Consider the following 16,895-nt stretch of genomic DNA (forward strand, 5'->3'; position numbering starts at 1 on the left):
ACCCAGTGGATCTTTGCGCGCTGACCGGATCTTCGTTTTTAAATGGTCTAGAGAAGCTCGTTGATTGGATGTAGAATACAAATCTGGAGTCATATGTTGATAGTTAAGCTGTTCGTTCGAATGACATTTCAATCAACGACTAACTACCGAACATAGCCAAGACACAGCCAGACCTGTATATAATTTAATACATTTTGGAAAAGTTATTGGTTATGGCTTTTATATCGCCGAACAAACCATTGTATCTATAGTTGTAAATTGCAGCTATTTTGATCGAACTGAATTGACTTGAGTTAATGATTTGTAGTTTTGTAGAGTATTTTAGGACCTAATTGTATCTGAAACCTGCTGAAAGAGTAAATCAACTATAGTTACATCAGTGTAGGCAAGATTTGAATGCCCCTGTTCTTTGTTTCATTCAGGCTTCCTGTTAACAGATTGAAGACGGATGACTTTGATAACCACGCATGACAGATTTTTGTCTGAGGAGAAAAAAAATAACTGCAACACAAATTCTAGGTTTCGTCAGATAATAAACAATGATAAAAATAGACATGCATCACAACAAGACATTGTGTCTCTGTTTAGTTATATTTATGGTGAATTTGGACATTATTATTTGCATAGTTGAACATGTTACGGTAGTAATGCATAAGTACATGTACAAAAAAATATGCAGTTGTTACCTGCTCACGTAAAACGATGTAAATTACTATTTCCCTTTATTGTATTCCTAACCTAAAACTCTACATCTATAATATACAGTGTCAACCCCCCCCCCCCCCCCCCCCCCATGGATTCAGCCGAATAGCACTTCTGCACTGATTGGTGGATTCAGTTTTGTGGGTGGAGACCAAGCCCTTGACGGACAGGTGCACAGTGTGAGCAGAACAATGACCACATTACTCAGTTAATTCAGTTCCAGCAATGACATAACGAATGGGTCAGATAATGACAAGGACGACATCTAGTGGTATACAGTAGAACTACACCCTAAAATGAGGAATTTAAAGTGGTTCTTCCACAATTTTTTTTTCTAGTTTTAAGGCCAAATGGATTAAAAAAAAATACCACCAAAGGCAAGTCAGATATTTCGATTTCTAACTTCTTTTTTTTTTTTTTTACAAATGTGGCCAAATCTCGCCCTTTGACCTCTTCCTAATTGGTTGTCTTGCTCATGCGCATCTTTATTCCCACCTAGTCTGTTCAGTTCCCACTATCCACATCTTTCAATATTCAAGAGTTCTTACATTGGAGAGAACAATTGGGTTAATTTAAGATGAATAGCAGGACTACACAGCACTCACATCAGGGCATTCCTTTACATTTGAACAGCACACAAATGAACAGATTAAACATTTTCTCACTGAAAACATTGGTTATATTACCCAGTACAGTATTAGAGGTGGTACAATTTCTTTTCTTTTAATTAACAATGACACAACAAAAAATGCCTCACAAACCAGTTTGTTTCATGGTAAATATAATTTCAATTTACCATCATTTCTGCTATTGTATAATAAATATTTTTTTAATTATTGATTTGGTGATGAAATATTTTTCCCCATGTTAAAAATTCAAAAGTAGTGGTGACACAAAAATCGGCCATTATTTGAAAGCTCCATCCATCCATCCATCCATCGTCATCTTCCGCTTATTCCTACACATTAAGGGTCGGGGGGGGGGGGGCTGGAGCCTATCCCAGAGTAAACGGGCGAGAGGCGAGGTTCACCCTGGACAGGTCGCCAGTGAAAGCTCCATCCAATGAAGTCAATTTTAATTTATAACTGATGCTATATGCTGACTTGTGTCTTTTTTAATACCAATTAATCTGATGAACATTTACAAAAAAAAGAGCTCTGTGGAGCCCATTAAATTTGCTGGGATGGATTTTTATCCTCATTAGTTTAGATATTATATTAAAATCAGAGGGGAAAGTAGGACTCCATATTTGACCCCTAATTGAGTCGTAAACACACACACACAGAGCTGATCCTCCATCCCAACCAACATTCTTCACTTTCCACTCCAGCAAACTTTCAGTATCAAGCCTGCTATTCTCATATTTAAACTGGATTTACAAAAGTGGCGATGACTGAATTTAGATGATGCTAACAGGAAACGGGTACACGGATCTGACATCAGCTTCCCAAAACCATGTTTATTCGATGGCAACGATCATATTGTTGTTAGTAAGGAGAACGGTAGGGATGCAGTCCCGTTATCAGTGATAATACACACAGGTCTGCATATGAATGAGTGTGTGAGTGAGAGATGGGATCAACTCTAATCCAAGAAGAGTCTGCCAACATGTTTTTAAAGTTCTGCTGGGCTTAATTATGCATGATTCACCCTTTCCACAGCAACATAGAAACTCTTTTTGTCATCCAAACAGTGCCAGCCGATGGGTCCAATCTCACAATCCGCACAGATGAGATACTTGATCCTTCCCACATCCTTCGTGAAGCCCACATTCTCAAATGTGTACACGTCATCCACTAACCAATGGGCAGTCAGCGTGTCGCTGTCCACCGAGCCCTCCGCGGCGCTGAGGCCGCTCTTTTTCCGCATGGATGGCAGAACCAGCTGATGGGAGACAACAAAGCCTCAGATCATAAATTTAAAACAACAACAACAAAAAAACAACGTTTGACAGGTATCTTGTCGAACTCAGGAGTACAGTGTTGAACTTGTGTAGCCTTAATGTACAAGACGGATGCACTTTTTATTATTTGTAACTGTTTTAACTTGTGAATGTGTGAATGTATGTGTTGTGTCTGCTCCCCGCCATCTTCTTGTGATGTCACCTGAAATGTTTAAGGATTTGAGATAGAAATTTAGGATTTAAATGCCCAAATAATGCATTAAGCCCATAAAAAACAACACCTAAACATATCTAAAACATTTTTTTTACTAATGCCTTGTTGATCCTATAGTCATACAAGTGTACATGTCATAGGAATACAAAATCAAACCAAAACAAAGAAACAAACCATTCAATAAACAACTAAGATGTAAGCACATAAACTGCAATTCTTTGGGTTATACACACAAACACACACACACACACACACACACACACACACACACACACACACCTCATCTCCAGCTGAGACAGTGCAAATAAAGTACAGACACTGACAGCAGCACTACATGCATTTATCGAAACAATTATTTATATTAATTACAAACCCATAATTAATTACACTTTTTAAATAAATATGGATGAAACCTGGATGGTTCATGCTATGTAATTATTTCAGTATGTGTGTGTTTTGATGGGCATGTTTTTTTCTCAATCGTAACCAAAACCGTGACACAGTAACGCAGTGGGAACCGAACTTTTCACTGCGGAGTGCATGTGGGCCTTTTCACATTCCACGAAATGGTGATGGGCAAAAAACATATCATAATCTGATATATCCGGAAGAGATGTCGACCAAGATCAGATCTGTGCCAAGCAGCTGGTCTCACCTCTTTCTCTGCAAAGATAGCCATTCCCGGGCACAACACCTTGGATCCGCACCGTTGACACAACACAGATTTTCTGTTCTTGCCGTCCTCAGACACCAGCTCGGCCTTGTCTTTGGGCTCTTGATTATCGTCCATCTCGAGCTCTAAAGAATATCTGAATTACATGCACAGAAACGATCGGTATCGACCACCAGACCAACTAAAACAAATGATTCAATCCGAAGGACAAACATAGGACTAAAATGGCGAGCTGTGCTGTCGAAAGGAAACAGAACGCAGTTAAAAGTGTAGATAACTGCTAAAACTATGACTACTATTTCATGTAACAAAGAAAGCTTACTGGGCTGGCGTGAAAGCGATGCCCGGCTGAATGTGACGGGGAACCGATTGTGGTAAACGCGCACAGAGACGGACACCGGAATTACAAGTTTTTTGAACGGAACGACTGTAGTGCGGAAGTCCGGGGGATAACGGAACTCTACTAACCTTTATTTTTGCAATTTAAACAAGCAAAATATATTTTTTAATAACCACAGTTAATGCAGTTGTGTCTGAAATATCACAAGCGGTATGTCAAAATAAAAAGTAATGTTACAAACAAATATGGCCACAAGCCCAGTCCCTCTCAAGCAATGCTAATGCTAATACTTGTTGCAATGAGGAAAAAAACAACCGCAGCATACACCTGTCAACAAGGACCATACAAATGAGACCGTAATTAAAAAAAAATCTCACCAAGTATCGGAAGTGAAAAAAAGCTGTTGAATACGGTCATGTAATTGTAGAAGAGAAAGGCGAGTTAACGCAACGATAGCATTCTAGCTGGTCTCGACGGATGATGTTGCCCTCAACTAATTGCTCTCGTCCTGAAACACAGAAAGTTGGTTCCGCATGTTACTGGAAACGGTTGTTGCGAAAATGGATAAACATTATATAATTAAAAAATGAAATAAGAATAATTATTTATTCCAGCAAAAAAAATTGACCAGGGGTGAAAAAAGTAGAAATGGAATAAAATGTAGTAAAGTGCTATAGAGATGCAAGACCATTCTTTGAAGTTATTGCAAAAATAATAATGAACAATTTTATGAAAATCAGAATTATTGACCATGACATCATGTCAATTTACAATTTTTATGGTTTGTAATAGGATTGGGTGAAGCACTTAAGGCAGAAATATTCAAAACTCTTCAAATAAAAGAAGAAAAAAAAACCATCCCCACTTAAATTCTGCATTTATTTTTATGGGAATATGAGTGAACTGTATAGTGTCAAAGAGGTGCAATACTCTATAAGAATGGCACATGGTGATGTCACATCATTGTTGCGTAATTGCCAAAGCATTCCTCTGCTCCCAATCAGAGAGCTCCTCAGGATCCACTGCACTGATTAAAAGTCATCCATCATCCACCATCCATTTTCTACTGCTTATCCTGTTAAGAGTCGCGGGGGGCTGGAGCCTAACCCAGTGGCTTTCGGGCGAGAGGAGGGGTTCACCCTGGACGGGTAGCCAGTCCTATTAAAAATCAGTTGAATCAATTTTTTTTTTTTTTTTCACTTGCCTGTTATTTTATGATCTGTCCTTCTATTAGTCTGCTCTCTACTTGTAACACCTATTGCATGGCTGCCTGTCCTGGGAGAAAGACCCTTCCTTTGTGGCTCTTCCTGAATTTTCTGCAATTTTCCCAGTTAAGTGGTTTTGTGTTTTAGGAAGTTTTACTCAGCATCTGCAGCTCAGAGTGCTGCTGATACAGCACCAGATAGCACTGCTACTGAACAGCCAGAAGACAACACTATCACCATCATTCTGTGGTGAGAGCGTCTAAAACTCTTGTCTCATGCAGCGCTGAAGTGAACTGGGCAGTTAAATCTGCACTGGACTGAGGCATTGCCACTGTCATAAACCAGACGTCACATTTCAGGGACATGGTTACCACTTCTGTGCTCCATGCAGTGTGTTTTCTGCACAGAAAACCTTGTCTTTGGCAGACTGGGGAGGGTGGCTGTTGGGTTGCTGTGCTCACTTCACTGTTGGGTGGTGCACCACAGGACTGAGGAGCTGGTAGTTGTGCAGCTGTTCACAAGATCCCTGGGAATCAACAGCAATGTCTCTGGCATATGGCCTCTGGTTAGGTGTCTCATTCAGAGTTTGGGCGGTGTACAAATGAGCCAACGCCTTGTTGGACTGAGGCCCTTTTCACTATTTCTTGAGATCTAAGCCATGTCAAATCTACTCAGTCAGCAGGTTGAAATGAGAGTTTATGAGCTGAAATGTACCGAGAACAAGTTTGTACAATCAGTCCTAACTGATGCCTATGTGGGACATGAGCTCCAGGTCCTGGAGCAGAGCACAGTCTAGTCTGTGACGGTACCGCTGGGCAGGCTCAGTCAGGTCAACCCGAGCTGCCCTATGCCAGCCTGTCAGAACCAAACACAAACTTGGTTGAGTTTAGTTATAATCCAAACATTTGACGTGACAATTTGCACAGTTCAATAATGTAAATAGAGTCATAAAAATAACAAATATTTCCCATTTTCAAAAGTAAATCGGATTTTGTAAAGATTATGTATTTTATGATTTATCTATTTACTTATGAAACACAATTTTGTAGCCTTCTAAATGTCTTTTTTTTTTTTAATTCTGATTAAAACAGGAAAACTGATAAACTGGTATTCATGAACATGTGTCTTTAATCAAATCATATACTCTTAGCCTGATACACCTGATTTCCAGTTGATTGTAAACATTCTGTCATCTGCTGAAACCCTAACAGACAAATTCTTTTGTCTTCAAACCTACATGATGTTTACAGCAGCTACTCGTATTAGCCGGATTGTCAGTTATTGGAGACACAATCATTTTGACACCATGTTTGTACATGTGGAAAAAAATTTATTACAATAATTTTCCAAGATTACCATTAATAAATATTGACGTCTACATTTCAATGAAATGTATGATTTATCACTTTCTACACAGGACATTACACAAAGTCAAGAATACACATCGTTTTAGTCTCTGTAATAAAGCTTGAATAAGTTGACCTAGAAAAAGTAGTCTTAAACAGCAGTTGATACAACCTATCAATGGAGTTGTAAGTTTAATAATGATTCAATTGTATATGGCAAGGAAAATAAGAAAAGTCAACAACTGGAAATCATTGTAGCTCCCTTGACTCTTAGGTTAGGCCATTTTATTTAAAAACATTTCCGTTGGCCTAAGGCACAGGAATACTAAAATTTTATATCAATCATACAGAAGACATTTTAAACCCCATACGGCAATTAAAACTTTTGAATTTAATAGTATACACTAAGGTGCGTTTGATATTTACACCTCTCATTGCATCTCAAATCTAGCACAAAAGAAAAAAAAAAAAACTCTAGCTGACATTAAAAAAAAAAAAAACACAACTTGACCAGTCCACATCTGTACATTGTGCGCAGCCCAGGAACTCAATCTAGAAACGCATCAATTATTTCACTTTTGGACCGAGAAGTAATGATGGGGGAGTTCTTTTCAACATTTTAAGCATCATTGTCTAACTTTAAATGAATTTGTTTTGCACAACTGCTGCAAAATTTTATAGCTGTTCTGGACCATTACAGAATTATTGTCCTTGAGACAATTAACAAATAGGAGAATGCAACAAACGTGAAGAAACTTCAATGAATTTCAGTATAAAATTCAAATAAACTGCAAAGTTCAGTTTGCTGGAGAATCCGATCCCTTGTTTCAGTTTCATTCAAACGCAACATGAAAAAAAAAAAATCCAATTGACCTTATCTGACAGGTTATTCAGACAAAGATGTAAATTGTATTACTGTAACAAAATTTTCCTTTGACAATTTTTTTTCCCCCAAGGGATTTTAGCGGATTACCTGGGCTCTCAAGTTTTATTGCGGAGTGGAAATGGGTGGGCGCTTGGTAACCAATAGCTTAAAAATCAGTGTCAGCACTCTAACAAAAAAAAAAAGTTGTGACAACCACACGCACTCTACATGTGTATACTTTCATATCAAATGGGCTGTTATTCTACGCCATTCTAGGGGCAGTCATTCCACCACTAGTAGCATTCTCCCTCAGACCAGCAGGTACACTAGGGCTGCACAATTCCTCAACATTGTCCAAATCGTAATATGGCCATGTGCATTACCTAAATTGCAAGAGCTGCAATTCTAGTTCAAATGTGTCACAACATACCATTATGAATGAAGCATTGTGGTGCTACAGAGACGCCCCGGCCCTTCTCCAGCCGTAAGGGAACATGCTTGTTTGGTACAGACCCCAGCAAGAATCACTTTTTTTTTTTTTTTTTTTTTTGGATTTTTGTCAGTGAAAATGAAATGCAAAAAAAACCCCAAAAACATTCCTACTAAAATAATGAGCCATATCGCAATTGCAATATCTGTCTAAGTAACCCAATATGATTTTTTTTGCTTATCGCTCAGCCCTAATGGACACTAAGAAGGAGGAAAGGAATGATTTACAGTGTGTGCCCTCTGCTACAGCTCATTTAATACTCTTTGTATCCTTTGTGCAACGGTAACAAACTATGAAGCAGTTGGGATACTGGCGAGCTAACAGGTGACCATCAGGTAGAGGGATGCTTGATTTTGGTAAAAATTCCATTTTTAGCTTGAAAATGAACTTCAAGTTTCATAGTTATTGATGAAGTCGTGACTGTTGAAGATTCCCTCCATAGTTCATTGGCTAGTCAATGCTACTTTATTGGAGCAAAAAAGAGCCAAGGCATAAAGACCACCAAAACCTTAACACCATGTGAGCAAATCAGAAGTACAGAAGGAGCAATGTGACTATAATGAATTCCAGCAGCATTTTCAGTGTGAGTGTGTGTATGTTTGTGTGTGTGTGTGTGTGTGTGTGTGTGTGTGTGTGTGTGTGTGTGTGTGTGTGTGTGTGTGTGTGTGTGTGCATGTGTATGTTGAGGAGCTATAAAGTAAAGTAGGTGTAAGTCACAGTCAGGCTTCTCAGAGTAGAGAGTCATCTGTGCATCCTCCCTCCAGCCCATAGCGGAACTCCTGCAGGTTGGAAACACCGTAGAAATGGATGAACGCCGCTGCCACGACCAGAACATGGAAAATCTGATGAGAGTGAAACTAGATGGAGAAAGAAAAACATGTGTATCGATAACATTAATCAACAGTAAGTTTACACTGAATGAGTGTAATCCATCCAATTCATTCAATCTATCAACCGTCGTCAAACAAACTGAGTACATACCCAGATGTCACACTTGCCGGGGAAGAAGCGTTCAGGGATCCTGGCTGCGTACAGACCAGCACCAGTGATGTACATAGCGCCCATCAGGTAGAACCAACCCATTTGTCCGACTGTGGTGGCTTTCACGAAGCCCTCCTCAATGGTGAAGTGCATGGTGGGAACAATGCCACTAAGTCCCAGACCCATAAACACGCCTACGAGAAACATTGATCTATGTTATTTTATGTCATTTTTTAGAAGATAAACCTACATGCTAAAATTTGTTTTGACAGGTAAGACAATAAATCATCAGAATGTTAAGTGTCTACATTCAGGAGAGGCTAAATTAAAAACTGCAACAATTGTGTATTCAAAGTACAATGAATAGAAGAACCTAACTGATGTACAGAGGGAACCCTGTTATCTCAAGCAGAATCATTCTGACTGGTGAGCACCTGCACGTGTGGGCCTGTGTCGAGGTGTTGAGAACCGGTCCCACTGGGCCACTATAATGGCGGCGATGCCAAGAACACATACGATGGTGAGGTAGATAAGTCGAGGCTGAGGGGAACAATAGAACGAGTAGTACAGCCAGGGCACAAAGGAGCCCATGATCAGGAGGGCGATGCCCGAGTAGTCAAGCCTGAGGAGAGAGAGGACAGGTGGAAGATCACAGGTGAACTGACGTCTACCTGACGACACAACTACATTCAGTCAACAGCCTGTAGAGTCCTGGAGTCAAATTCCTAACTAGATGCAACAGCTGATGGCTTTCGTTGTTTCCAATGAGGGAAAGCAGCAGCAATATGTCGCTTGCTGGAAATATCACTTCTCTTAGCGCTATTTGAGTGAAGAAAGCAAACTTCTGGCAATACTTGCTTACGGCCTATTTTGATCTGTCGAAATTATTAGATACATTCGAAAACTCTAGAGGATTTTTAACCCTAAATTAGGAAAATAAGGAAGAAAATGGCTCATGGCTATTTGTCGCTCTTTGCTCTCTTTCTTTCTTTCTTTTACATCTATTGTGTAGCTTTTAGAAAATTAGAGTCTTAGCAAGCCCGGGTGATTGACAGTCCCAGAAAGCCCATCATGTTGCATCTACATAGTTCCAGAAAAGACCGACCGAACACTTCAGCATTTTTGTAGTTTCATTGGTTGCTCTCACACAAATGGTAATCACGCCTCTCTCCAAATTCCCTATTTAAGCATTCTTCTTTTTTCGTCCATGGTATTATTTTTTCCATTGAGCTGAATCTGGCTGGTCATGATGGCGACAACTTTGGACAACCCCACAGAAATTCTGAGATGCACAGAGGAGGAACAATGGAGGCTGATAGAGAGATTTAAACTTCCATTATTATGGAGCAAGTGAAATTTTTGGGCATAGGCTGCAGCACTGAGAAATCTGAGAGACTTCAGTGAGTGTACGTTCTTGCTGAGAGGAGTATCTGACTATGAAGTAACATTGTTTCAACCGCACAGAGCTGAAATGTTTTGTAGTTGATAAAGTGCAGGGAGTTATATTTGAATGTTGTGTTTTTCACAGAACTGTAACGGTGGGAAGGTGTTCTAGACTATCAACAGCTTTCAGAGAGTTTGAGCAGGCAAGAATAAGTCAGAGAGAAACAAAATGGCAGGCTGGCACTTTTATTAACAACAGATGGTGCCACCCTGGTCACATGTTCCTGTAGCCCAGACATCTGTCAGCTGTGGTGCTACATTCATATAACAGAGTTATTGTTGTTGTTTACCTCCCATGCTAAACCAGTAAACTTGTGTGACGTGATCCTTTCTGTTATGGTACAACTCCAGAATCTTGATCTCAATTACATCACAAAAGAAAGAACAATTATTTCCTTTCCTAACTGCATTTGGAGGAACCGTATGCAGGCATCTGCGGATAAATAAAGTCTTCCTTTTTCCCAACTATGCCCCAGTGGTTGCTGATGCTGGCTAACAATGTTTCTCAGAAGTTTGAGAGGCCAAATTTGGACCAATGCAGGATAAACTAGCCTGCACAGGTCACATGCTTAGAAAGGGAGGGGTGAGTCTACAGCTTCACCACTAGTGGTCACTAGATCCCAAACACTGCTCCTTGAACAAAACTCACTTTTGACAGGTTGGGTTATATTTGTCTAAAGTCTGGTGATTATGGATTTAAAATACGCATCACACAGCTGGTCTCAAGTTGGAGCATCCAGTATAAAGAAGCACATGTAAGGTCATTTAGAAATAAACAGAATGGAAATTGTTCCTGAACTAGTGCATGTGTGAAAAGTGTTTGACAGTACGAGGTCTTACTTGGAGAAGGTCCGAGAGACTTTCTCAGAGTGGCAGTAGACAGTATGAAAAAGCCAGGAGAAGCTGAGGCAGAGCACGGCTCCCAGGAAGAACATGCCAAACACCACTTTCTCTTGGAGCGGAGCCATAAAATACATGTTGGGCCGCAGCATGGTTAACGTGCCCAGACACAGGAATAAAATCAGCCCTGAGGAGGGCAAAAGAGTTTCACAACATTCTCTCTGACATGGCTGCAGAAATCAATCGCTTATATTAATAGTCAATAAATGCTTTTGTTACATAGCAAACAATAATGAACAGATGGATAGATACTTTATTGATCCCAGAGGGAAATTCAATAACATGCTAAAACATAATCAGAGCCTGAGATGTCATATTATTCTCACCTAACAGATGAGTCCAAATGTTTCCTGTCTCAGTGTGAATTCTGAAGATGCTTCCAAAGCAGGCCCGGAAGGAGGGCATAGGGGGGCGGTGTCCATGCAGGAGGTAATCGTTGTCCTTTAGCCACTCTGGCAGGACGTGAAAAGGGATGACCCTCCAGCGCCCCTCCCAAACCTGGAAAAAAAAAGAATAGCTTCTACGTACAATACTCACATTCATGACAGCTGCAGGCCTGTGAGGTTGATGTAGCAACTGACATTAGCATTTTGAATCCAGTTGAAATCCAAACAAGTTGAATGCTGTTAATCATCAAAAGATTTAGACAGCGTGGTGTATTTCTTCAAAGTTCTACAATACTGCACCAAACATCAAAATATGGGACACTGCCCTGATTTTTAAATTCCCAAATTTTACAAATGAACTGACATTTTTGCATTTATTCACTGCTGTTATTTTGATGTGTCATTTCAAGGCAAACACAGGTGTAATTAATAATATTAATCATGGCACTGTTCCATTTAGACAGGCCCTGGCTGACTTGTACATGCTGCACACATTTAATATTAAGAGACCATAATTAAAAGCCCCCAAAAAAACAGCATCCCCCAGGGGCTTAACACCATGTAACAACATTTTGATGGACAAAAAAAATTGAAATTGCACTACACAGATATACATACAAAAATGTATCCTCCTCATGGAAACATATACCAAAACACACCTGGGTCAGCAGAAAAATATCTGCTCCCAGGCTCACCTTCTATGTGTCAATGCCAAAAAACAGGTGAGCAGGTGAAGGCAGGCATATGTAACCACTCCCATTACGCAAAAAACCCAGTGAACACCTGCAACAATCGTGCGGTCAAAAATACAGAAAACCATGTAGAAAATAAAGGAGACTTAGTCATCAATTTACACCTGTGTTGAACCTGCTATGACAGGTAAAAAGAGCTGCTATGAAGAGAGTCTCCTACATTTGGTGAGAAACAACAGCTACACCTAAAACAAACTAATAAGATAAAAAAAAAAACAAAACAGAATAACTTAAACCAAATACCATCTGTCTTTAACCATACTGTATATCACTAGTGTATTTGCTAGAGATTTCTTGGGTGATGCTCATCTAAAATTCTAAATCCACTCGGATCATTTCCATCTCGTAATCTCCGTCCTATGATGAAGAGTGTGTCTCTTATACAACACAATTTGTGTGTCTGTCTAGAACGGAATAATAAAACATCCATGACTCATTCCTTGTATGACACTTGTGTCTCAGGTTAATTAGCGGTTGTTGCTGTTCCCACAGATCAGCAACTGTATGTCTATTAACTTCACGGCTAAAATACAGATGGGAACACCGCCCTTGAGCTCAACGAGGCATTAACTTTCACTTTGTTTGAATTAATATTTGCTGGGTCAACATTACATTGTGGACAAAGTGGTGGAGTGTTACACAACCTCTGTCAATCTGGCACATTTAAGCAACTGCATCTATAGTAACTGTACTCAAACTTGTAAAACTGGACAGTTTCAGACTAGTATGAAGGCCAGTAATGGATCAGGGAAGTGATGCCAGTTTGGACACGGACACTGCGAGTGACATCATTCATTGCTTTTTGGACTCCTTGTGTTTAGTATTTTGGTTGTTCCCATTTTGTTTTTTCTAAGCAAAAGTGACTATAATTGCAGGAGAGGGTTGAGCTGATAAAATACGCAGTGCTTTTATCCTGACAAACAGGTTGCTGTGAAAGTGACTTGTCAATCACAATGAGCTATGTCCTGAGGCATGGGCTGCTTTATGTCTCTTTTACTCAAAATGACACAAAAATAAACATAATACTTGAATGTAGTGGTCTTAAAATTTGCAGATGAGACCACAAACTCATGAGGAAAATGTTTACATGAATAAAGTTAGAAGTGGGGTCAATCTATCTTAGACTTCTACACCATTATACTTCCTTTTACAACCGCTACAGTGAGACCATACAGTTCTCTTCTGCCATATTAAACCTGACTGAAAAAAAGCCAACTGAAGGCCTCAGGATTCCATAAGTCAAAAAGTTCACATGCTTCTCATATGGTTTACTGTTTGGACAGGTGCTGATCTACTCAAAACTCATCCATGTTTTAATATCAAGTCACAGTGTCCGTGAGAAAGTATACACTTCTGTCAGCTGATTAAAGTCTGGAGTGTTGCTAGAAATAAGTCACCACTATAGAAGTTCAGTGTTTACTGAAGAGAGAAAACAGTGTTACTTTGTGTACAAACTCCTCCATCTTCTCCATGGCGTGGTGCGCCTGAAGTGGCAGGGTCAGGACCTCTCCCACCTCATCATCATCTTCTTCCTCGTCAGCAAGCATTGCAGCCCCCTTTAAGGAGATCATAAAAGATCACTAAAGCTACTGAGCAGCAGAAACAACACTGGGAATTTTGCATCAAGACCTACCTCTGGATGGACACCTTTTGAGGGGGCCTGTCGACCCCCTCCCTCATCCAGCAGAGGGCCTAGCTCCATTAGCTCAACATCTGGGACGCGGCAGTCCTCAGAGATCCGGCAGTCTGCATCACTTGCAGACCCGTTTCGGCCTGACATAGGGAGACTGCCTGATGACCCACTCACAGTCTCTGTATTCTGCTTCAAACGGTACACTTCAATTTCCTCCTGCACAACCACAAACACAATCATATCTAATGGCTGTGCTTGACATGCGGATGGGATTAACTCTCAGTAGCTCTCTACCATTATCTTAACCTGTATTTACATTAAACAAAGCAGATAGTATAAACACAAATTTAGATTAGTTACATTTATGACTATTATATTATGAAAATGAAGTAGTACAATACAGTTAGTCCAATCACAATGTCAGCCTGTTATATTATCAGTTTTTAAAAAATGCAGTTATATTTGAACAGTGTACATTTTAGTAAAAGATACTTTTTGGTAGTGCTATTAAGTGGAACACTGTTATTCTTATAAATAGTATGGCATAAATTCTTGTATTGTTTATGCTGGTTTAAGTGTGTCAAGTATTTATGAGTTCAGAAATAGACATTTCAAAATGATCAGTAATATGTCTTCATAACATGATACTATTTGTTTATTAAATGAAAATACCGTACACAATAATCTCAATATGAAATTTGCACTAAAACACGCAGCATATGTTTCTCTTCATGCTGCATTTACCAGGGGAAAAATAAATATTTTCTGCCTTTTTTAAATTAATAGAGATGTTTTATCGACAAACTTGGAATTGTCGTTTACCGTTACTGGTCCTAAAATGTAACAGTGCTGAAATACTGACAAGAGGTTAGACTATATACAGAGATGGTTTGGTGAGTCTATTGGTCAGTATAAGTACAGGTACTTCTGTAATTTTCATATCGCAAGTCAGTGCAACATTTTTTAAAAGCTTAACTTAATTGTCAATTTAAAAAAAAAAGAATAATATGGGGCTGCAGACTACACATCTCCTTCTAAATACACAAAAATCAAACCATTGAGAATAAAGATGCCAAAATCAACATGCCCTCCATCAGTAATAACAGCCCCCCCCCCCACCATGCATCCGTAAGTACAGTATGTGCAGCTTGCACAGCCACAATTAAAATCATACGGTACTAAATATCTTAAATCATGTTATAATCAGTAAATAACAAGGTTCCAATTAATGCAATGTACACATCTTATATTACAAGATGACTTCATTTCAATCATAATTTTACAAAGAGAGTATTGCCGTGAGCAACTTGTCTATTTATAGTTAATCCTTTATCTCATTCTTAGCAGAAAATGGTTGGTTATTATGGATCTGAGAGCTACCGACATTGACTCCAAAAGAACATCAGGAGCGGCTAAACTTGTTTGGGCTGAAACATTACCGGTGTCGACACCGGCAATAGTTGGACGACATACTCGATGTAAGACAATACAATATGATACAGGTCTGCAAACACAAACAAAACGATAGACAAGCCTGACATTAACGATAGCAAAGCCTGCCAGACGTAATATATTGATTAGCACAACGTCAGACACAGAACATGGAGTACCAGATGTAAACAACCGCAAGATACTGATATTTCACGTAAATGAATCACTTCACCGCCTGCTTGACGTGTTAAAAGGCTGGATTAAACGTTAACGAGCACCGATAATTGGGCAAGTTAACTGGTCTCGGATAGCTCATATTTCATCTCGCTAACCTTAACGTTACCTTGTAACGTTAGCTAGCACCCGCTGAGCTGGCGACTCTGTTCTGTGGATTAACTTGCTAGCAGCTAAAACAAAGCCGGTGCTACGTCACAGTCGTGCATTTAAATAAAATACTGTAATGATATATTCTATTGTAGTTTGATTAAATGAACACAAGTTACCTGACAAGGTAGCCTTCAAACCAGGAAGGTGAATTATTTATCGAAATGTAAAACACAATCCTATCCGGAAGCTGTTCTCTTGTCTTCTCTTCCGTGAAACGAAACCCCGCCCTTCAAAATAAAAGCACCTGTTCACATGTGCAGCGTAAACAGAAGATTTACAACAACAAAAAACAAAACTAAGGGTCTTAAAACTCTGATGTGGAGGGCATCTCCTTAGATAAAGACTTGAACAAGGTGCCACATTACTGTTATATCAGAATGCCTGTAGAAAATCACTATTTTGATTTAGTATATAACTTTTTACAACCTAACCAAATATTGCTGTTAAAACAGTGATTTCAGAGTACACTTAAGACATAGAAAGTGTCTGTCCTGAGTTATTATTAGTTTCCTACCCTTAGAAGACAGTAAAATAAAAAGTACAATTTCCCCTTGCTTTTTTCCCAAAGGAATCACATATTTTTGTTGTTTAGTTACATTTTAGGCTGTTCTATATGATGTCCTTTTTGTAATAATAATAATAATAATTATTATTATTATTATTATTATTATTTCCCCTCCATTTATGCAACCTTCCATAACACTGGATATTTCCCAGGGGTAGGCCACCTCATATTTATGAAAACCTCTGGTTTAAAACATGTGTACCTACATAAAGGGAGCAACAGAAACCTTGTGTTTTCATCACATTTTAATGCATTAGTGGATTAGAAGAATTTTACAAACATATGGAATCTGTTTCCAATGTATATTATAAATGTATCACAATCAAAAATGCCTGATTGACAAAGATGAGTATGAAAAAAAATTGGATGAAAGTGAAAGCGTGTAGTCACAGCCTGCCGTGACAGATGGTTGCCTACCGTGATCATGCTTCTCTGGAACAAGATCAACATGAGCTATGAGAACAAACTGCTGATCTCTCTTTGCACACCATGTGCTATACAGAAAGATACAGACATATTTTAATCCCAATATAGGCAAAAGCTGGTTTCTACAATACCTCACATGCAAACAACGGGTGGATTATAGAGTCTAGTCTGCCCTGGGCTTTCATTTGATTACACGACAACCACACATTTTTACTTTATTTGGAACAAGACTGACGTTTTCTTTCTGCAAGAC

At 39.2% G+C, this 16,895-nt stretch overlaps 2 protein-coding genes across 5 annotated transcripts; both read right to left on the reverse strand.

Moving 5' to 3' along the window:
* Positions 1-792: 792 nt before the first annotated feature.
* On the reverse strand, positions 793-4,360 carry rabif (RAB interacting factor). 4 transcript variants are annotated; one of them, XM_086200709.1, is made up of 3 exons: positions 4,210-4,360; positions 3,475-3,628; positions 793-2,586 (listed from the first exon to the last, which is right to left on the reverse strand). In XM_086200709.1, exons 2-3 carry the CDS (start codon positions 3,607-3,609, stop codon positions 2,338-2,340), a joined length of 384 nt encoding a protein of 127 aa, XP_086056835.1. In that variant the 5' UTR covers positions 3,610-3,628; positions 4,210-4,360; the 3' UTR covers positions 793-2,337. The 4 variants fall into 4 exon arrangements, with proteins under 4 accessions (XP_086056835.1, XP_086056834.1, XP_086056838.1 ...); XM_086200708.1 differs by having other exon boundaries at positions 3,475-3,617; positions 4,210-4,356; XM_086200712.1 differs by lacking the exon at positions 4,210-4,360 and adding an exon at positions 3,815-3,969 and having other exon boundaries at positions 3,475-3,617.
* A 3,953-nt stretch (positions 4,361-8,313) lies between these two features.
* On the reverse strand, positions 8,314-15,872 carry adipor1a (adiponectin receptor 1a). Its single transcript, XM_086199008.1, has 8 exons — positions 15,768-15,872; positions 13,834-14,049; positions 13,643-13,756; positions 11,389-11,560; positions 11,003-11,189; positions 9,154-9,341; positions 8,720-8,913; positions 8,314-8,595 (listed from the first exon to the last, which is right to left on the reverse strand). Exons 2-8 carry the CDS (start codon positions 13,978-13,980, stop codon positions 8,467-8,469), a joined length of 1,131 nt encoding a protein of 376 aa, XP_086055134.1. The 5' UTR covers positions 13,981-14,049; positions 15,768-15,872; the 3' UTR covers positions 8,314-8,466.
* Positions 15,873-16,895: the final 1,023 nt, after the last annotated feature.

Source organism: Aulostomus chinensis, chromosome 3 (assembly GCF_037954235.1).
Source record: "Aulostomus chinensis isolate RoL2024-O1b breed Wild chromosome 3, RoL_Achi_v1.0, whole genome shotgun sequence".
In the NCBI taxonomy this organism is placed as follows: domain Eukaryota; kingdom Metazoa; phylum Chordata; class Actinopteri; order Syngnathiformes; family Aulostomidae; genus Aulostomus; species Aulostomus chinensis.

Excerpts from the sequence above, each read along its gene's own strand:
- rabif (XM_086200708.1), bottom strand. The coding sequence starts at position 4,249 with ATGACCGTATTCAACAGCTTTTTTTCACTTCCGATACTTG. Across the intron at positions 3,618-4,209 it reads TTTTTCACTTCCGATACTTG|AGCTCGAGATGGACGATAAT; the intron begins GTGAGATTTTTT and ends GATATTCTTTAG. Across the intron at positions 2,587-3,474 it reads CTATCTTTGCAGAGAAAGAG|CTGGTTCTGCCATCCATGCG; the intron begins GTGAGACCAGCT and ends GTCTCCCATCAG.
- adipor1a (XM_086199008.1), bottom strand. The coding sequence starts at position 13,980 with ATGTCAGGCCGAAACGGGTCTGCAAGTGATGCAGACTGCCGGATCTCT. Across the intron at positions 11,561-13,642 it reads TGGAGGAGTTTGTACACAAA|GTTTGGGAGGGGCGCTGGAG; the intron begins GTAACACTGTTT and ends TTTTTTTTCCAG. Across the intron at positions 9,342-11,002 it reads GTCTCTCGGACCTTCTCCAA|GCTTGACTACTCGGGCATCG; the intron begins GTAAGACCTCGT and ends CTCTCTCCTCAG.